We start from the raw sequence: 22,506 nt of genomic DNA, 5'->3' as shown, positions 1-22,506 counted from the left end.
ACAAAAAACAATGCAAAAGTGATGACAAAGTAGTTCTAGTTTCAAAAAATACAAATCAATCATAATTTCTTAATTTTTCCTTGGTAATATCACGTAAACATTACACTGAATTGACATCTCTTTAAACATTATTGAAATTTTTATTACAACATTTGGTAAGTTATATATAACTACAAAACTCTTGATTAAGTCCAATGGCTAGCCATATGCACTAAAACTTTCTCTTTTGCTAAAGATAATTGGCAATGCAGCTAAGTAAGCTTTGTTAAACACTAATCATAATTAATTGAAGAACTTTTAAATCATGCACAACAGAATTTCCCAATTGGACCAATGGTCTTCAGTTGGTTATGGGATTACTCATCTCATGATCTTTTTTCAAAATTTACCAAGCCTTATGTTCCCAATTACAATGAGAAAGCTTAAAAGCTTCCTACAACAATATGTGTGGGTGCGTGTGCACATGCTTGCATGTGCATATATAATATATAAATATATATTTGTATATAAAGTAATAAATAAATATATATATATATATATATATATAAACATATATAAATAAAGATAAACATATACAAATGAATATAAAAACATAAGAAAAAAAAATTATATATATATATATATATATATATATAACACACGCATGCATGCACACGCACACACATATATACATGTACGTGTGCACATAAGACACATGTAAATGCATGTGTGTTGCATGCCTATGAGCACTATATGTGTGCACTCGTGCATGTGTGTGCGTGCATGCACATGTGCACGTGCACACGCATGCATGTGTGCAATGTGCACACAAGTGTGCACGTGCATGCAATCATGCATGTACACACACACACGTGTGTGTGTATGCGTGCGTGTAGTGTGTGTGTACATGCACGTGTGCACGTGTGTGCGTGTGCGTGTTTCAATGTCCAAAAAATCACCCTACAAATAGTTGGTAGCTTTGCAATGTTTTTATAACTTAGACAATATAATCGAAAGTATGCATTGGACAAGTGGTAGTTAAAGAAGGTTTGGGCAAATGTTTTCATATGCACATAAAAAGTTGTTACAAATAGAAAAAAAGGAGATGGTTTTCAGCAAAAGAAATCCAACAACATGATATCTGGTATACTCCAAGTATGGACCTATTACCTACATCCATCTAGTAAACCGCAATTGGTTAGTACAACTTCTCTGAGAATACTAGGACTATAGGTGTGTCATAGGTCTTGACAGCTTGTTATGTAGTCAAGAGTACACCATAGTCATAAGCTGAATAAAAATAAATGTTGAAAAAATACCATAGAAGAGATAAGGGAAATTTGGGAAAGAATCGAGAATACTATCTATATAGTAATACTCTTCTTCATAAATGTAAGAACTTGCTTCATTAAAAGTAAGTTATGGTAAAATGTATAAATAAAGTCAAGCTAGTTCTAACAAAATGCTAGGCCAAGCTCTAGTTATCACATGAAAAGTTAAATATATGTGTGTAAGGATGGCAATGTTATGTAACCAAGATATAGACTTTCCAATCCAAGCCAATTATATCTTCCTACAATGGAAGCCACATAATGCTTTCCTCAACTAAAATGAAGGCAAGGAAGTCTTCCAAAAGCACTAATAAGAGTAGCCAGCTTGCTTTGAACATAGTAAATAACAAGCCAATTGAGCCCCTACAATACGTATAAGAAGTTGCTTTTGGTTGCAAGATGAGGGTCAAGAATGAATATTTCACGATCAAATTAAAGAGAAGTGGAAAAACCCACATCAAAGAAGAACTAAACTTTACTTCAAAGAATGACAAGAGCACTCTATATTCCAACAATAGAGTTTTCAAAGCATACAAACGAGGGATTAGAGAATAACAAGTGCTCAATAAAAGGTTAAAACATATTCCTTAAATAATCAAATATAAATGTCAAAACGTATATTTTTCCACCTATACATTTGACATTTATTGGACCATTTAAATATATCAATTCAATTTATTGGACCATGTAGGTTTAAATATATCAATTCAAGGATGCCATTATTTCTTGAAGGCTTTCTTTGAACGTTTCACTAACACTGGACTGCCATATAAGGATTGGGTCTTTTAATATTGTGTACCAATCTTTTGTCTTTGTAAATAGTTCTTTAATTCTAGTGAAAGGCATGTCCATAGTCTTCCCACCACAATCCTACATTTGACTTATACTTGATTTGCTTTGTAAATCGTTCTTTAATTCTAGTGAAAGGCATGTCCATAGTCTTCCCACCACAATCTTAGATTTTGACGTATGCTTGGTTTGCTTTGCATATTACAAGGTTTCAAGCAAATCACCTATGCAATTTTGCTACCTCTACAAGCAGGTCTTCTACTGGGATACTTTTTGTTAGGCTTTCATGTAAGTGTGCCATCACCCAAGCCATGGCCATCTATCTGGATGGTGTGGGGGCTCCCTCCCAAGATGTAGCAACACCACCTCAGTGGTGTGCGATCTCAAATCACGTTTCCACTTCAAATGAACGAGGAACAATGGGCAACGTGTGAGATATGACTCCAGATGAGGGAGATTACAGTAGGGAATGGTAAGTGGGGGGAGGTTCCCCTATTCACGTGAAGGGTCTGGTCTACAAACCATTCTATTGCTATTAGCCCGTACTTGGAAGCTGGTTTTTGGGAGGTTATAGTGGGGAATGGTAAGTGGGTTCCCTTATGGTCTGGTTTGCAAACCATGCTATTGTTGTTAGCCTATACCTGGAACCTAGTTTTTGGTTTGGTTTGCAAACCCTGTAATGTCTTGGACTGCCTTGTTTGATTTGTAAGGCCTTGTAGAATGAACTTGGAAATGCCCCCTTAAGCATGTCTTTTATAGGGCTTAGAGCCTCCATTTTAGCTGACTGTTCCCTCGTTTGTAGTTGCCAACCAGAAAGGGTCAACTCAGCCCTAAGGGTACCTGGAAGCTAGTTTTTGGGCCCAACGAGTAAGTAGCAACAAAACAGGTGATCTTGATAGCTAAAGGACTTCTAGCTTGACACACCCAGGGAAAACAAGGTGAATGATAATCATTCATAAGGCCTGCTAGTGGAGATCCAAATAGTGAAAGAGGGCGGAGATGATGAATTGAAAGGGATGAGAAAGAGAGAGAGAGAGAGAGAGAGAGAGAAGCCCTGGAAATGTGGAGGAGAAAAATAGCAAGAAAAAATCGTGAAAAAAAAGAGAGGCCATTTTCGCTTCTGAATCGCCTTTGCCCTTGCTGTGGCAAGGCAAAAGCTGTCGCATAGGAAAGGGTCCACCGACGGCGTTTCAAGTTTGCAAACCAGGCATTTTCGAGTGCAGATTCCGGAATGGTAACCATTGGTAAGTAAGAGCGGGAGTCGTCCCGAGGAAATGGAAAATGTGAACGAAGAGAGGGTTATGTTGAAGACGCAAGAATGAAGAGAAAAGAGGGCGGACTTGAAAGGTGGATAAAAAAGAGAAGAAAGGGGGTTTTAAAATCCGGATATGGGACTTTAAGGGTGAGGTCTTCTGTTTTGCAGGCTCTTTGAGAGCTCTGGCTATGGCGGCCCTGTGAGCTTGCCCTTTTACCCTCCCTTCACTTTTCGGCTATGGCTTCCCTCACCATCCTCTTCCTCCTCCTCTCCTCCTCCTCCCTCGCCCTCTCTAGCTCCTCCGATCACAAGTACAAATCCGGTGACCCCGTTCCCCTCTACGCCAACAAAGTTGGCCCTTTCCAGAACCCCAGGTACTTCCCTCCCATTTTCCTGCTTTCTTTTCTTCTCCTCCCTCCCGCAGATCGCCTTCCCCCGCTTGTTCCTGCCCCCCCTCGCTCCCTGCCTTTTGCATTCGCAGCTCTCTGTGTGATCCGTTGCTCCCCTGGGCCGCGGTAAGAAGAAGATTTTTTTTTTTTTCCCGACGGTTGCTGCTCTACCGCATAGGAACGAGACGGCTTGTTTCCATGGCAAGTTTATACCTCTTACCTTCTCAAGAGCGTGTTCCCACTGTGAGATTTGAAAGTGCTGTTGTCCGGTAGGACCTTACGTCTTGTAGATCCGGGCGTGTAGCTGTCAGATCTGTGTACATTGAACGCTCGCTATTCCGGAAGCCTCGTTTCATGGCAGGCTTATTAGTGTGGATACAAACCCTTGTTAGACCTTTGCCATTCTTGTCTCCCCTGGTCTACATTTCCCAGCGGTGAAGACGACGGTTTTACATACAACGATTAACTTGCTTGCGCATAGGACATGTGCGATTTCTTTCAACCTTATAATGGGTAGGGTGTGCTCTTCTCAAATAAGTTGGTACGTGGAGGTCGTGTCTTCATCATTTACCATTTTAGAGTTTCATTTTGAGCTCATTTATGTGTGGACTTCGTGCAGTGAGACGTACAGATATTTTGATCTACCATTCTGTCCTCCAGGTCCGTTCTTACTTGACTTGCCTCCCCCTTTTTGCAAATTCATTGGGGTAACTTATTTGAAATTGTTATAATTGTGATTCTTATTTGGCGATTGCAGCTCAAGTGACGGAAAAGAGGGAGGATTTGGGGGAAGTCCTTAATGGAGATCGCATGGTCCATGCAAGATATCAACTCAATTTCAGAGAGGACAAGGACTCGGAACCTCTCTGCAAAAAGACCCTCTCGAAGGAAGATGTTCAATTGTTCCGAGAGGCAGTGAAGAAAGACTATTATTTCCAGATGTATTATGACGATCTTCCTATTTGGGGCTTTATTGGAAAAGTAGACGAACATGACATGAAGTACTTGCTCTACACACACGTACACTTTGAAGTTCTGTACAATGAAGATCGGGTCATAGAAATAAGTGTAGCTACAGATCGCAGTTATACCGTTGATATAACGGATGATAAAGAGGTAGAAGTTGAGTTTCAGTACTCTGTCAAATGGAAGAGTACTGACAAGCCTTTTGATCGACGGATGGAGAAGTATGCCAAGTATTCGTTTCTGCCTCAACATTTGGAGATCCACTGGTTCTCAATCATCAATTCATGTGTGACAGTGCTTCTTTTAACTGGCTTTCTTGCAACCATTTTAATGCGGGTTCTTAAAAACGACTTCATCAAGTAAGGATTGTAGCTTTGATCTTAGTCCTTACGCTTGAAGCTCTTTTGTATTTACAGACGTTTAAAGGTGCTTTGTAAAGCTGACGTTAGAACGTAAATCGGGGATGTCCTCCCAATATGTTCTTTTGCATTTAATTGCATCTGCTTTTAGGTATTCACGAGACGAAGAGACGGCTGAAGATCAAGAAGAAACTGGCTGGAAATACATTCACGGAGATGTATTCAGATACCCTCCACACAAATCCCTTTTCTGTGCTGTACTTGGAAGTGGCACTCAGCTACTTGCCCTGTGAGTATTTTAGGATTATTTTAAAACTTTGATCCCTGTGCTTTATCAACTTGGTGTTTTTGTATGTCCGATTTGCATTGAATGATTTTGGACAACTTTTGCAGTACTATCTTCATTTTCATGCTCGCTCTAGTGGGTGTTTTCTACCCTTACAACAGAGGAGCACTGTACACTGCACTTGTTGTGATATATGCCCTTACATCAGGAATTGCGGGGTATAGTGCAGCTTCATTCTACCAACAACTTGAAGGTGTCAATTGGGTAAGCATTCAGTCGATGTGTTCTGCCTACTTTCCTTTGAGTTCTGTCAGTGAACTGAGGGGATGTTAAGCGAATTCATGGTTTTGCAGGTGCGCAACTTGCTGCTCACTGGCTGCCTATTTTGTGGTCCTCTCTTCCTGACATTTTGTTTTCTGAACACTGTTGCAATTGCCTACAACTCCACTGCAGCTTTACCCTTCGGTACCATTTGTGTGATTCTTCTTATTTGGACCCTCGTGACATCACCCCTGCTGGTCTTGGGAGGCATTGCTGGCAAAAATAGCAAAGCAGAGTTCCAAGCTCCGTGTCGTACAACAAAATACCCCCGAGAGATCCCACCGCTGCCTTGGTACCGAGGATCAGTGCCACAGATGGCAATGGCAGGCTTTTTACCATTTAGTGCAATTTACATCGAACTGTACTACATCTTTGCAAGTGTTTGGGGGCACAAAGTGTATACAATCTACAGCATTCTCTTCATTGTTTTCATCATTTTGATCATCGTGACAGCGTTTATCACGATAGCCCTGACCTATTTCCAACTTGCTGTGGAAGATCATGAATGGTGGTGGAGGTAAGAAATCTTGTCTTGGTGCTTCGAATATAAAAAGGCTATAGTGGCGAAGGGGAATTTAGGCTAGAAGGGGTCAGCTCTGTCAAGGGTTCAGGTCCTTTCACTGTGCAGCTGGATTTAAAAAAGGATTATGGTCCAAGTAATCTTTAGGCATCAGACGAGGAATGAAGTATCAGGATAGATATGGCTGAAACATATTAAACTTGCTTATCACAGGTTTGTATGAAGACCTTTGTATAAATGGATGCTCAAGTATGTGTGGGTGTGTGGATTTGTATGTGTGAGAGAGCATATGTGGTCTACACCAACTGTTGGGTGCTGATGATGTCAGTGGGCGTGTCATAGTAGATAGTCCCTGCTATGTGTGATGGAGTTTATGGTTGCCAACCTTATGAGTAATTATCATGAGATTGACACTGCAGTGTGTTTTAGAGGATGGGTTTGGGCATGTTCCTGGAGTCATGTAGCTATATGCCTATCACACATGTGGTTGTATGTAGCTGACCAATAGTTTCTATGATGTGCATGAATATCTATTTAAAATGGCTGCCACCTTGTTGCAGTGGCAGTTTGGTCCACTGAGTGATAGCTTAATCTTTTGTATGTGGATTTGTTGCCCATTGCACCTTACATGTGTTGTACTTCTATCATGCGATATGCATAGAAGGATGTGCATAGAAAGGATGTGCTCTCTTCTTCCCCGTATTGGATGAGTGATAGCTTAATCTTTTGTATGTGGATTTGTTGCCCATTGCACCTTACATGTGTTATACTTCTATCATGCAATATGCATAGAAAGGATGTGCTCTCTTCTTCTCCCATTTTGGATGCTACAGAGGCACAGTATTGGAGAGTACATTCTGTCTACAGTCGTTAATTTGTGGCCTAGCACTTGTCTGCCTAGTTTTACCAAGTTTGAATGTCCTAGGAGACTCAATAGAAAGGGATAGAGTTTATAAATGTTTTTCAGAACTTTCTGATATGTGTCAAATGTCTTTGGAATGCTCTTTGATCTTAATTTGGTACTGAGTTGTCTTTTTTCTGTTAGTGTAAGACAAATTTTTAAGCTCTGGTAGTTTAGAATGAAGCCAAAGCATCAGGTCAGGAAGCTCCCTATTAACTTGGGCCTCATAGAATCTAGCTATGTTTAGCAGCTGCCAGTGGATGCAATCGCTGTAAAGATTACAAGAAATTAACATCACCATTCCAGATCATGCCCACGTAATGGAGACCAGGCAGGCTACTAGCATGGTGATGTGGCCTGTGGGCAACAGCCAGTTGCATGCAGGACAAATGGTTGGGAGGATTGGTATAGTTTAAGCTAATCCAAAGATGAGTGTATGCTGTAGGCTCTTAGTGGTGGCATGCACAAATAGATGGGAGAAGTGGTATAATATAGAATGAAATAAGCTGATTGAGAGTCAGAGGTGTGTGTTGTGGGTTGTGTAATTCACATAATAAATGCCTAAGATATGCCTAGGATATAAGAGCTGAATGCCCTGTGCATGTGCATGCTTTTGAGTGTCTCTTCCTTTTTACCTCTCTCTTTCTCCCCACATAATCTCTCCGGTCCTTTTGGAGTGTAGGAGAGAGGAGGCTAGGAGGCCTATGTGGCACATGGCCTTGGTGGTGGAGCTTACTAACTGTGACAGATTGTGCATCTGTGCCTTAAAGCCTTCGAGCCATGCACAGCCATCATATCTGATATCCAAATACACCCAAAGCTCAGTACTCATGTCACCCAAAGCTCAGTAGTCATGTTACATGGTGTAGGTGCATTCATGCATTTGGGGGCAGCTAAAGTAGCTTTCTAGAAATTGGGTTTTCTGATTGGTAGCTGTCTAAATTTGGACGTGTAGCAGGCCACTTGTGCTAGCAGGATCACCTCCCAGCCATGGGTTCAGTACTTCGAGCCACCCTTGAGCTTGAGGTCTAGACCACTATGAGCCAGCTCACGTGACAGTGAGAACCTGCATCCCATACCTCAAGATTGTTAGCAGGTTGCCTGTCCCCAACTCTTGGGTGACAGCTGGTAGTTAAGAATCTATTGAGTAGATATGGGAATCGATTTTTCCTTGATTACTCTCACTAGCTCTCTTAGTTGAGAGTTGAGCAAATAGTATATGATAACCTATCTCTCTCCAAGATCAATGAGAAAGATTGTACCAATGTACTCAAAGGGTCATGAGTATTCCCATAGGATTTAGTACCTTAATGCTATCTAGCCACTTTAGATGAGTCAAGTTTAGTAAAGGAAATAATGGCTGATTGGGTACTTGTAGCTCTAGAGTAGGTATCTATGGCTTTATGAACTTTGGAATGACGGCCTATGGCTTTATGAAGTTTGGAATGATTGATGGACAATAGACTACCAACTTCGCTTGATGTACATGGTTAGCTATGGTCATAGTACCTTTATGCCAGTTGTGGACCACATTGGCTAGAGAAAGCCTTGGATTTCCAACAAAGCATGTCCTGTAAACAACGGAGCATTGTGCGATCCTTGGGCATATTCTTCTGCTTTGTGGGAGCATGGGCTACAACAAACAACCCTCGTCTTTGTTTTCACATCGTAGATTGACTTGTGACAACTCAGTTGATAGGACAACCTTCACCTCCAGAGTGTTGACAGAAACTCAGTACGAAGACCTTTGTATAAAAGGATGCTAAAGTATGAGTGGGTACGTGGATTTGTATGCGTGAGAGCATATGTTTATACCATGGTCTACATCCATTGTTGGGCGCTGATGACGTTAGTGGGGATATCATAGTAGCTAGTCTGTCCTATGCGTGATGGAGTTTATGGTTTTCAATCTTATGAATCACTATCATGAGATTGAAACTGCACTATCTGTTGTATTTTTAGAGGCTGAGTTTGTGCATGTTCTTGGATTCATCTAGATATATATGGTCTTAACCCGAACCCTTGTGTTAGATTGTTCCTATATCCTAGATCTTCCAACCACGGTTAGCCCTTGGTTAGTCGAGTTAGGGATGCAATATGTAGTTAGAACTTGGATATTTCTGTATTTTTGTCTTGAAGGACTACCTTTAGCCAATGAATTCTATCAAGTGTTTTTCCTTAGAACATTTCATGCTTTTGGTTTTCCTCACATCCCTACCTTAGTCATCGTTTGCTCTTTCATGCTTGGATTTGGCTGCAATGCAAGCTTAGATAATCTGCATATAGATAGCAATGTTTACCGTATCTTGCTCTCAGCTTGTGCAAGGCCTTGTGCATGAATTCAGCTCGTAAAAGTCTGGGGTGACTCCTTGCCCAGCAAGTCTTAGACTTAGCAACTTTGCAGGTGTTGAGATAAGAGACCGTGCAGTTGCAGCAAAGTTTATACTACAGGTTTGTGCATTTTCCAAGGTGTTACTTGATGGCTAGTCGGCTAAGCAGCTGCAAGAGTTGGCCAAGGGGGGACGGTTCGTATCCCCCTGCTGGTCACAGTATCTTTGGAGGGCCTAGAGTCCTATAAAAGGGAGGCCCCTTGGCCGCATAACATACAGCAAACCAAGAGCAGGAAGGAGCAGCAAGAGGACCATCCTTGGGCCTATATAGAGGAGGTGAAGGAGACATACAAGGGCTGTAGAATTAGCTCAAGGTGTTGCCCACCTAGGCTGGCTTTCTGGACAGCAAGGTGGAAGGGATCCTCTGGATACATAAGCTTAGTGGAGCACGTGGGCTCAGAGATCTAGACGTGCTAGGCATATAGTAGAACCTTTTGGTATTGTATCTTGTCTAGTTTGTGGATGGATGGAAATATATAAGTATTGTTTCTATATTTGTTTTTTGAGACAGTCTATTTACTGGCCTGCACAACACACAAGTTGATGAAGCTTGATTCCACAGTGAAACACTTCCAAGTGTAATTCCTGGGCTAATCTATCAGTGTTTCACTACGGGATACCCTCTGGTGGGATTTCATTTTCTAACATTACTACCCTAAACAACACACTCCCTATCCTTCGTATCATGTGTGTGGTAGGGGTAGTTCTCAATATGCAGTTGGTTACCTTACATTGAGGTGAGTTGTCTATATAAACAAGACGTTTACTTCCAGCAATTCCTAGTGCCTTGAACAACATCTATGTGGTGCATATCTGCAAGTACATGAATTTGTATCATGTGTGTGGTAGCGGTAGTTCTCAATATGCAGTTGGTTACCTTACATTGAGGTGAGTTGTCTATATAAACAAGAAGTTTACTTCCAGCAATTCCTAGTGCCTTGAACAACATCTATGTGGTGCATATCTGCAAGTACATGAATTTGACAGCTTGTTAAATGCATAGCTGTAATTGTGTCTTACTTTTTACAAACTTATCTATGCATTGGGTTCATGCAACTATTGACTTCTTTGAGGACTTGTCTAGCGAATGGGAGTAGTTCTTGTTTCATGATATGTTGGCGTAGCCATATCCAATATATCGATTAGAACATTAAAAATCCTAAATTTGTATGATTGGATATATTCTAGTCTTACAAAGGTATATCCAATATGTCCATTAGAGATATTCATCTTTCGTGGGTCCTAGTAGCAAGTCTGAGGACTTCATTTGGTGACTTTTGAGGTGCCCTTTGAGTGATCAGAAGACGTACATATAAAGCTCAGCCTTGAGGAAATTTATGAACATGGATATATATTGTAAATAGCAATTTATTGTCATGATCACTAATGTACAAACTATTTAATTCTCCCAAGCAGTCAACGATCAATCATGGGGCAAGCACTCAATTTTCCTCCCAGCCAATTCTCAGTGGTAGCAAACTCTCAGAACAACCATCCTACGTGAAGGCTCCAGCTTGCATATTCCACCAAGCCCTAATTCCTTAGATGGATCTAGTATGCCACATGTCTTCATTCTAGGGTACCTCTTAAATGCATATTACTACCCCTCTCTTGGGATATCAATTTATTCACTTGCCCCTAGGCACATTTTTCACTTAATGCATTTAAGACCCATAGCCTTAGACCCATCTAGTTAGTGCCTTGTCACCCTCATTAAGGACCTTGACATCAACCCCTTTGACCACTTACATGAAGCCCAAATAAATATAATACAAACATTGATTCTTTACAAAGGAAAATGTCGATTGACCCTTCTGAGGTCATGTTGCCTCAACTTGAGCCTAACATTGTTTCCCTCTTCAGGCATTAGTGTCCTCAATGATAAAGTCTGTGAACACTCCTTAACTGGTAACTGGTATACGGATTCCTAGGTAGCTTTTGATAGAGGTAAACCATGCCATGCAACCAACACCGTGGGTATCTTTCGATTGCATACTTGCATTGTTCCTCGGTCTAAGATTCTTGTTGGTTTGCGTCTTGCATTATCCTCTATCTCCTGAAACAAAACAACACCCTCAATTAGTGAGTCACCTGTATGCAACAATTTCTTTAAACGAGAAACATGAAACACTGGGTGCACCTTATAACCTTGTGGTAATTCTAATTTATAGGCTACCTTGCCTATTCTTTTTAGAATTATTGCCTATTCTTTTTAGAATTAACCATGCCTCACAATATTGGGGTGATAACTTAGCACACTCTTTTGCAGTCAAAGACTTGCAGTGCGAAGGAACTCTCAGAAAATTTTTTCTAACGGATTTGTTTTCATCCGCATACGCCTTATTAGCTCTATCCACAGCTTGGCTAACGGATCTGTTTTCATCTGCATACGCCTTAGCTCTATCCATAGCTTGGCGGATGTTAGCTCGCTAGTGCTGGCATCTCCCGCATGTGAATCACAAAGTTCGCGGCACTAGACACTTTCTGAGGCACTCTAATTGTAGTTGGATTTGCTGGTCTATAACCATAGTTCAGCTCAAATAGATTGAACCTTGTAGAGGATGTTTTCTATCATTGTAGGCAAATTCGAACAGTGGCAACCACTTGTCCCATGTATGTCACTTGAATGACACATATGCACTAAGCATATCCTCTAAAATTTGGTTGATTCTTTTCGTTTGGCCATCCATTTTTGGATGATCCCTACTACTCATTCCCAACTCTGTCCTTAGTGTCTTAAATACTGCAGTTCAAAAATGACTGGTAAATTTGACATCCCTGTCTGACACTATGGATTTGGGTTACCCATGCAAACGAAATATATGTTTAATAAATAAATCCGCCACTTGCGGGACACTAACAAACCCTCTAGTTGAAATGAAGTGAGTCATCTTGGTAAGACGATCAACTACCACAAGGATAGAATCATATTCACCTTGTGTTGTAGGCAAACTTACAATAAAGTCCATGGAAATGCTCTCCCACCTACCTAGTGGTATTTCCAAAGGCTGTAAAAGTCCGTGTGGCTTCACCCGCTCTGCCTTACTTGACATGAAAAACGTGTCACATATTCATGAATATGTTTTTTTATTTACGGCCAAAAGAAATCTCGCATCACGAGATCATACGTTTTCTCGACTCGTAGATGCTCCGCACATGGGCTATCACGGCATTGTTGAATGACTCTCTGTTTGAGGTCATTCTGATTAGGTACTACTACATTGCCATTTCTTTTCAGCATACCATCTCTTATGGTATATCTTGCATAAGTTCGGCCTTTTTGGAAGCAAAGGTCACTCTTTTCCTCGGGTTTAAATACATGAGCCTTAGACCAAAGGCTTTGGACGAACTCGTCCATCTTTTGAGTTTCTCTAATCTCGGTCATTAGAGCACTCTCTTATACTGTGAAACTCATATTATGTGTGACAACACATCATCCACTTTATTATCCTTTCCTCTTCGGTACCGAATTGTTAAGTTAAACTCTTGCATGAGTTTTGTTCACCTAGCTTGGCAGTCTCTTAAGTCAAGTTGTTTACAAAAATGTTTCAGAGTATCATGATCAACATCAACATAAAACTTTGATCCATATAAATAATGTCTCCATGTTTTCAGAGCATGGATAACAGCACACAACTCTAGTTCATGAGTTGATCTATTTCGTTGAGAGGGAGAAAGCTTCTTGCTTTCAAAGGCTATTGGCCTTTTCTCTTGGAGGAGAACTGCTCCTACCGCAATGCCACTTGCATCGGTTTCAAGGAAAAACAGTTTTTGGGGATTTATTATTTTTAACACCGATCTTGAGACAACAGCTTGTTTTATGGTGTTAAAACTTTTATGTTGATTCTGTCTCCATATAAAAGGCACTATTTGAGGTTAGATCAGTCAATGGCGATACTATTTCAGAATATCCTTTGATATGCCTTCGATAAAATTAGACAAATCCCAAGAATCATCGCAAAGCGGTCAAACGTTGAGGGATAGGACAAGTCAGTATCGCAGTTTCTTTCTTTGGATCCGTTTCTACCCCCTCAGGAGTAATAATGAATCCTAAATATTCAAGTCTTACCATACACAGTACAGTTTTTTTTTTATTTACATAAAGATTGGCTTTCCTCAAAGTATTGAACACTATTCTTAAGTGTTCGTGATTCTCAACAATATTTTTGCTGAATATAAGCATGTTGTCAATAAAATATACTACAAACTTTTCGATATACGGGCGTAGTAAATCATTCATAAGCATGACGAATGTAGGAGGAGCATTGGTAAGTCCAAACGGCATTACTAAAAACTCATAATGTCCAAACCTGCTTCTAGAAGCGGTTTTATGCACATCCTCGATTGTAATACGGATCTGATGGTAGCCGCATTTAAGATCTATCTTGCTGAAAATTATGGCCTCATGTAACGCATTGATCTGAGCCATCGGATACATGTGCTTAGCAGTGATATTATTCAATGCTCTGTAATCTATACAGAGGCGAAAAGTATCAGCTTTCTTTTTTTAAAAATATCACTAGCGAAGAAAAAGATGAGAAATTGGATTGACTCTGCTCCAGCTTGAGGTATTCTTCTAGTTGTCTTCGTGCCTTCGCTTCTTCGATAAAACTTAAGCTATAGGGAGGTATATTTACAGGTTCTGGTCCTGGGATTAGTTCAATCTTATGCTGAACATTCTGCTGTGGAGGTACCTACAAGGTAACTCATCCCTAAAACAATCAGAGAACTCCTTTGCTATTTGGTCAGCCAACTTGGCCATCTCTCCATTTTGGGTAACATCAGTGCTAGCCGAAGAACCATCAATCGGCTCTATCGATGCTGTACATAGAAACAAAAACTCTTCTTGAGCTTTTCGAACTTCCATTACGGAAACCAACGGTCCTTGAGGCATATCTTTTTCACCTCGCAAGACATATAGCACATCATTCATCTTGAATTGATAAATGTGCTTTTTCAAATCTATGGCTAGATTCTTCCGAGAATGCCAAGCCTTACCCAGGGCTATGTCTGCGCAAGCAAGCTTTGTCATTTCAAAATCTAGCTTCTCAGCATAGTCATGAATTCGAAGTTCCAACTGGGTAACCATTTGATCCCATACTTCAATTGAACTTCCGTCTATCATTCTGACTGTATATGCATAGTCAGATGGACTAGTCTTTAATTTCAGCCTCTTTACAAGCTTGGAGTTAATTACATTGTGCGTTGACGTTAAGTCAAACAACACAATGACATCATGATTGGCTACTTGTCCTTTCATCTTAATTAACTCCGTATGGTTAAAGGTTGTATATCCCGTTACTGTGGGCTTTGATAGGACATTATCAGGTGCACTGGTTACTAACTTAGTAACAGATCTCAACCATCCGACGATCCTTGTTTCGTGGACAATCTTTCTATTGATGAGACTGAAGGCATTCAAAACACAAGTCTTCTCTCCTCACTTTTTCTCTTTGCTCTAGGTTCAAAGAAGACTTCGACCAAGCCTGCGCTGCCATTTGTGTTACTTTTCTTTTCACTCCAATGGTGGTACTTGGTTTTTGAGTCTCAACTGGCTTTGCCTACTTAGCTTGACCACTAGGCTGTGAGGCACTCCCTTTACTAATCTCTTCTTCTTGACCCCATTTTCTTCGGTACTCATACCGAGTCCCAACTTGCACAAATCCACTTGGTTTGTTCCCTTTTGCATCCTCATAGTTCAGGGCTATGGCAATTGCTTCATCTAGTGCGTTCGCATACTTAGCCCGAACTTCCATCTTGATCGAATTATTCAGTCCAAAGATAAAATCTTTTACTTATACCGACTGAGGTAGAGGTTCATAACTTTTCATTACACTTTCTCTAAACTTATCAGTGCATTCAGCCACTGATAAATTTCTTTGATGAATGTTTCGATATTGATCCCTAGCTCGGGATGCTCTGTCAAGAGGTAAGAAGTGTTTTCTAAATTCTTTTTGAAACCCCTAAGTAGTGGATGCTACTCCATCTTTCTGTTGTTTTATCCACCACCTATCTGCTGCCTCATTAAACATATGGGTGGCCTCGCAGATTTTCTTCATATCATTCTTGATTTCACAAATGGCGAAGGCCTCGTGCCATTTGTGTAGCTAGGTCTCTATGATATCGGAACTATGGTGACATCTGACTAGAATACTTTTCTGGCATAGAAAGCTTCCTGGTCATATTTCTGTTGCATGAAGAGATCAACTAGTTCCTGTAAGCCACTCTCAATATGTATTTATAATCTGTCCTTCGACCACTTGCCTTCACGCTGAATTCAAGAGAAGATAAGTCGTTATAAACAAATATCCAAGCTCCTGTCTCTCTTTTGTTACTACACACGAGGCTACTAACACACTAAGGCTGGTGCGTTGAGTTCACCATATGGGCATAGCCTCTGTTAATCATGACGATCACGAATGAGTTCACCAACCACCAGCAATCTAACACTATAACAACGATGTGAACTCCTGCACCCACGCAATCTCTATGGTTTGACAGGGTCTCCACAAGACTCTCGACCTTTTAATGTTTGCTCAAGCTTAAGGTGGATAACGATAGAGCTTCTTTTTCAGAGACACACTACGCAGGTGTCATGCATATGCAAGGTAGCAATTCCAACCACCTGATACGCTTCACCCATCGCACCCTTCTTTTTTCATTGCTCAGTCAAGAAACGTGCCGCCATAGCAAACTTTACTTCATCGTTCAAACCTTCTGAATCAATATTCGAGTCACGATTTCAAATTCCTTGTATACATGCAGTCCTCTCGCACAAGCTTCCAAACGACCTTAGTGACCTGATGCTCTGATACCAAATGTCATGATCACTAACGTACACCCTGTTCAATTCTCCCAAGTAGTCAACGATCAATTACGGGGCAGGCACTCCATTTTCCTCCCAACCAATTCTCAGTGGTAGCAAAGTCTCAGAACAACCATCCTACGTGAAGGCTCCAGCTTGCATATTCCACCAAGCTCCAATTCCCTAGATGGATCTAGTATGCCACATGTCTTTATTCTAGGGTATCTCTTAAATGCATATTACTACCCCTCTCTTGGGATATCAATTTATTCACTTGCCCTAAGGCACATTTCCCACTTAATGCATTTAAGACCCATAGCCTTAGACCCATCTAGTTAGTGCTTTGTCACCCTCATCAAGGACCTTGACATTAAACCCTATGACCATTTATATGAAGCCCAAATAAATATAATACAAACATTGATCCTTTATAAAGGAAAATGTCGACTGACCCGTCCGAGGTCATGTTGCCTCAACTTGAGCGTAACATTTATAGATATTAGACAATGTCTAAGTTTTTTTACTTACTTCAAGACTCTTAGTGATTTAGATGCGTCTTGTAGGAGGGTCAAGCGTGGGTCTAGACGACTCAAATGAAGCACGGTCATTGGTGGTTTGTGAGTAAGCAATGACTTTGAGAGCGTGCGAAGATACCTGATTCCATTAAGATTTGCATGCAAGCTGGACGTAGGGCTGATACCGTTGGCCTCTCTTTGGCTATGTTTCATGAGGGGTGATATGCGTGTGTTGATTGGTTCTTTACCAACGAGTTTTGTTTTCTCGTCTCTTTGTTTAAAGAACCTCTCTCTCTCTCTCTCTCTCTCTCACATGCTCGAACGCGCGTGCACTAAAAAAGCGTCTTACGGAGATACTTGTGTGCTTAAGTAAGTTTTGTTAATTTTCCACCATGCTTATGAAGATTGCCAAGACAAAGATAATGGTCATTAGGACATCATACATGACTCAAACAGATCACTCACATATGAAGAGCATGTGACGCCCTCACACGATGTAACCCTATGATGTAACAAAGGAGAAAACCTGATGGCAGCTTGCTAGAGGACACCTAAACAGCCCAGATAGATGCGAATCTAGAAGAGACTGATCAGAAGAGCCCCCTAGGCAGTTGCGATTTCACAAATCAGCCTTGGCACGCTCTTGCAACTTGTGAATCAGCTGGATCAGCCCTAGAAGCATGCAGAACAGTGAATCGACCTGCCTGGAAATTGATACAGCGCTGGATGAGTGCACCAACAGCAGACCCTTGTCCTAGAAGGCACCTTGATAAATTGCGATTTCAGCAAACAGCTCCCGGGAATGCCCTGGTGACTTGCGAATCTATGTAACAGCTCTTGGGAAGGGTGATTTTGGAGTTTGGGACCTAGCAGGGCTCTTGGTTGATGGCAGATCAGAGATACGGGCTCTTGGAAGGTGTACACAACTATCTTTTCGTTTCTTGGAAGATAGATTACTTATACAAACAATTATGAGTCGCTCGCTGAAATCATAACAAAATCTGTTGGAATGTTGGTTCTTGATACTCAAAGCTTCTTTGATATTGACCGGTCAGATTTGCTTTGAGTGTCACGGGGACTAATTTTTACGAATTTACGGTGACTGACTTGGTCTCAAGCTGATTAAAATTGTAGAGGACACTTCAGTGCAATTAATTCCATGGACCAAGGCAAAGGATCAGAGGGTTAGAGAGGGGTAAAAATCTAGTGACTTGCAGGGCAAGCAAAGGCAGCTATTCTTGGCTCAAGTGGATTGGGGGCTAAGCCAGAGCTGGTTCAACTCCATCTCAGATCAGAATCTCGTTTTTCTTCAAAGTCTTAAAGAAATCTGGATAGTCTGGCATAACCCCGGTAGCATGTGATGGATCATGGCGTCCCATACCACCATAATACATCACACCCCCACATGCTATGATTGCTACAACATTGGTTTGTGGATATGTCGCGAACTATTATAAAAGGTACAAATAGATGGCCAACCAAAAACCAAAAATTGAAAAAGCCCTCGAAAAGTACAACACAATTCGAGAAAAACACAATTCGAGACTAGGGACCAACTCTTTGTTTAGGGAATAGATAAGTTTTGTGCACTTAGAAACTTTCCTGACTAGCGTCCTAGTCGAAGCATCTTTCTATATCCATCAAATATTGAAACATGCTTTGTGCACTTAGAAACTTTCCTGACTAGCGTCCTAGTCGAAGCATCTATCTATATCCATCAAATCTTGAAAACTAAGCATGTTTCCAAAAACTTTGCTATAGACATCTAAGACAGCCCCCAAAATGTTTGAGATCTCTTTTGCTTGTAAAGAACATGGTGTTGGCGCAATGCTTCTAAAACACATTCTTTACACTTATCATAGTGTCAGCCTTGAGTCACATACTTCTGATTCTATGGAGTTTGATAATATCTAAGAGATTTCCAAAGCTCTTCTTGTAAATACTCTCTCTCTTGAAGGACAGCTTCCGGTCGTCGTGGAATGAGTATTGATGTGATTTTGTCCTCCAATTCCACAAGATAGTAATCCAAGGAAGGAGTCTTGTTACTATGGTGTCTCTCCATCACCAAATACTTGCGAAGATTGAAACTTGCAAGCTGCTTCAATACTGTGCAAGGAAGGGAAATCGTCCACTAGAAGATAATGGCTGAAAGGAATGGTAGAGGAGGAGGATAGCATAGGGGACGAAGAATTCAGCCGGAAGCAGCAGCAGCTACAGAACTTGCGCTGAGAAGAGATAGGTAGAGATGGCAAATTGCAAGAGATCTCAGCTAGAGGAGCTAGCAATGATGTCGAAATCTGAGAGAAGGATGTTTGGCGCAAGAAGCGAGAAAGAGTTGGAGTAGTGCTGCGATGAAGTAGATTGTGTGCTGCAAAAAATGTCATGGAATCCCTTCTTGCTAAAGATTGGCTGTGTGGGGCTCTGGACAAGGGGGTGTGGGGCTTTTTAAGCTGCTGGCCCAAGCTTTTGGCTCCAAAAAAGCTTCCAAAAGCTCGAAAACGAATTCTGACTTTTTTGAAAGTAGGCTTTTTTCCCAAAAGCTTCTGCTGAGCTTTCCCCAAAAAACTTCTTTAGCCATCCAAAACTAAAGCAGAGGCTACTTCTTTTGGCTATTAAAGCTCCCAAAACCAATTTCCAAAACAACAAAACCCTAAAAGCATCTTCCAAAAAGCATGGCCAGCCAGTTGCGCCACACCTCGTCTCTTCTCCTTGATTTGCCATCCCACGCAAGTCTCCTAGCCTTGCCAATTAATTTGCAGCACCCTATTCTTTCCAATTGCTTCTTACCACTTAAAATTTTACATATAGTTTCCAGGACAAACTCGCCTTCTTTCTTGCTAATCCCCAGTCAGATTTCTTAACGAATGCAAGCTATTACTCTTTTTCCCTCGGATTCTTGGCGAGTTCTTCTCTCTGGATCAATCTTTCTCTCCACTAGGTAGTTCTTGCGCTACAATCAACATGCTCGTTGGGGAGAGACTAAAATGAAAATTTTTAGACTTCACAAGCAATTGTAGCTTGAATGAAGAGATTTTGGACTACCTTTTGATTAGCCTTCTCCTTTAGTGCTAGCCTTCATCGTGGTCACAAGATCTAACCCTATCGGAACCATGGTCTACAACACTAGAATCGTGTGCAGGCAACTTGCCACCCAACCATGCTGAAGGCTAGAGAGCCTCGTGAAAACTGCCAGCCTTGCAAGCCAAACCTCACCCTCGGCGTCCCATACCGCTTGGTGAACAGCTGCATTGGTAGCTCCTAGCTCTGCTTTCTAACTGGCCAGGGTGTGCAACAATGGCCCTGGCCCTCCTGTTATAACCTCAGGGAAGAGTGCTTGCTAAGAAAATCACTCAAGCTCCAAGAAAAGCGAAAAAGCAATCTTGCTGACCCCTGCTCCCATGGATAGCTCTGTAGCCGCCATCTACTTGCCTGTCCCTATTGTTCTCATGACATAGGATACATGTCTTGCAGACCTGGCATATCAGCATACAACGGAGACATACAGGCTTCTTCCTCACTTAGGAACCTGTACAGCCTTTTTCGATAGTTCACGAATTTGGCAGGATCCTACATTATAAGAGCTGTGTTGGAGTTGTGCGGTATGTTATTGGATAGAGCTCACACCCTAGCAAGACTCATGATGTCACAAGGACACGATTATGTGCCCTTGACAGCTATTTTCTAGGGCCTGTAACTTGTAATCTTTGTTACAAGGGAATTCTTTGTGCATACTTCATAAGGTATACATTGGTTGTGTGCCTTCATTCTTTGAAGCATTTATGTTTGCAATTGCAGGTATAGTGCTCTTTAATACATAGACTATTCACATACTTTTGAAAAAGGGCTCTATTGACTGTCAGCTGAGCCAGGAAAGAACTAAACGGGTTGTGTCATCAGGAATTTCAAAACAGCTTTCTGAATTTCCTAGGGCCATGTGTTGATATTCCAAGCCTGTATATCACGTCGCATCTACTCATTGCTCTTGCAATCAAGGAGCTCCTTATTATCCCATTTTTAAAACATTTCTCCTAGGAAGCAGTTCACTTTGTTGATACGAAGTCTGATAATAGGGGAATCATTTATCGTAAGCGTGCTGTTGAAAATTGAAATGATGTTCTCTCTTTACCCTCTGTGAATAGCTCAACAGACGAAAAACTGCTGTAATGTTTCTCAATAAATTCTTTCAAAATGATACTCTCATTACCCTCTGTGGATAGCTTAACAGGCGAGGTATTCTTTAAACATTTTCTTATATAGGAGGCTTTATTCTCACAAGGAGCTTGATATTCTGTAGTATTGTGTTAACTGCTACAACGTTGCTCAATATATTCTTACTCCAGACTGTTGTTTGCTGCAGGTCTGTCTTATGTGGGGGCTCAACAGGCGTGTTCATATTTGGCTACTGCTTTTACTACTATTTCGCGCGTTCAGATATGACTGGTTTTATGCAGACCTCTTTCTTTTTTGGATACATGGCTTGCATATGTTATGGATTCTTCCTTATGTTGGGCACAGTAGGTTTTAGAGCTTCTCTAGTTTTTGTTCGCCACATATACCGATCTATTAAGTGCGAGTGAAGACTTTCTTATGTGGTGAGGAAGGTTGAGGTGGCAAAAAGGAAAGAGTTTTTTGTATAGTTGGGTTCGGTTCCTTCTCATTTGGGGGAAGTAGTAATGTGTAAAGCGAGGCACTGAAGCCATAACAAGGGAGGTTTGAGTATTGAGGTCCATTTATCAACGCTTCTTGCCATGCTGATGGGAAAGTTGAAAAATGTAGCTGTGAGAGGATGGTTGTTGCTACACTAACTGGTGCCTGATTATGGAAGGGAACATTTGCAAGAGTATCAGCCTGCAAAAAGGAGGACAATCCTATCCACGATTGCATGCTAATGCTATTTAAGCACTTGGAAGGGCCTCTTTCAGGCTAGCTATCTTTTTTAATGCACCATTTACTGCTGTAGTCATCCAATGTTCTGACTTCAGTTTATCTTTTGAATCAAAAATTCCAGTTTGACGTGAAGTTAGTTTGGCAATTTTTTGTATGATGGTGGTTAAAGTGCTTGCATATGAAAAGGATGTCAAGGCTGGCTATCCCATGGAACACCTCTGTGAAACCACGGCATTGCTTAAACATTTGATGCTGATACAATGGATTAACGCGTAGTAGTGAGCATTTTGTATTGACTATTTTAGATAAGCTGATTTCAATATAAGTGCAGGTTGAATTTGTTAGTGGAGAATAGATTGGAGTTCTGTAGATATTGCATCAGCCAATGGCACATGTTACTCAGTATTGCTGCTGATTATAAACTATATTGGTATACTCAAAATTTTAGCGATCTTGGGCACGTAGTCTCCTTTGGATGTGTTCAATTGTCTTCAAGCATGCAGGTCATATAGCCTTACATCATAGCAGCCCTAAGTCTGCCAATGAGAATGTTTGAGACAAATGGAAAATTGGCACGTACAAGTGGGTCACCAAGCTTTCAAGGGGTTTACACGTTACAGTGATGCCTTACTGGTTCACTCAACATCTGAGTCCCGGATTAGCGTGATATCTTTGAAATCTGTGTGATAACAGAAAGATCTAGGCCAGACTTCTATTGGTATGTTGTCATTTCTTTTATCCAAGTATTGCAGTGATGGTGTTGTTGCCCCAAAAGAAAAAAGGGTCTTGTCAGCAACATCGTTAGTGGGTGGT

At 41.1% G+C, this 22,506-nt stretch overlaps 1 protein-coding gene across 1 annotated transcript; it reads left to right on the top strand.

Annotated features, from left to right (window-relative positions):
• Positions 1-3,506: 3,506 nt before the first annotated feature.
• Positions 3,507-21,968, top strand: LOC147886401 (transmembrane 9 superfamily member 2-like). The gene is made up of 7 exons (XM_087395957.1): positions 3,507-3,728; positions 4,363-4,403; positions 4,501-5,068; positions 5,220-5,357; positions 5,462-5,618; positions 5,708-6,192; positions 21,164-21,968. Exons 1-7 carry the CDS (start codon positions 3,592-3,594, stop codon positions 21,381-21,383), a joined length of 1,746 nt encoding a protein of 581 aa, XP_087252083.1. The 5' UTR covers positions 3,507-3,591; the 3' UTR covers positions 21,384-21,968.
• Positions 21,969-22,506: the final 538 nt, after the last annotated feature.

The sequence above is a fragment of the Dipteris shenzhenensis genome, chromosome 24 (assembly GCF_047967505.1).
Source record: "Dipteris shenzhenensis isolate YYH24624 ecotype China chromosome 24, Dip_SZ_1.0, whole genome shotgun sequence".
Classification (NCBI taxonomy): Eukaryota; Viridiplantae; Streptophyta; class Polypodiopsida; order Gleicheniales; family Dipteridaceae; genus Dipteris; species Dipteris shenzhenensis.
Note: the sequence above shows the minus strand (reverse complement) of the source record. Positions and strands in the feature narration are given on the sequence as shown.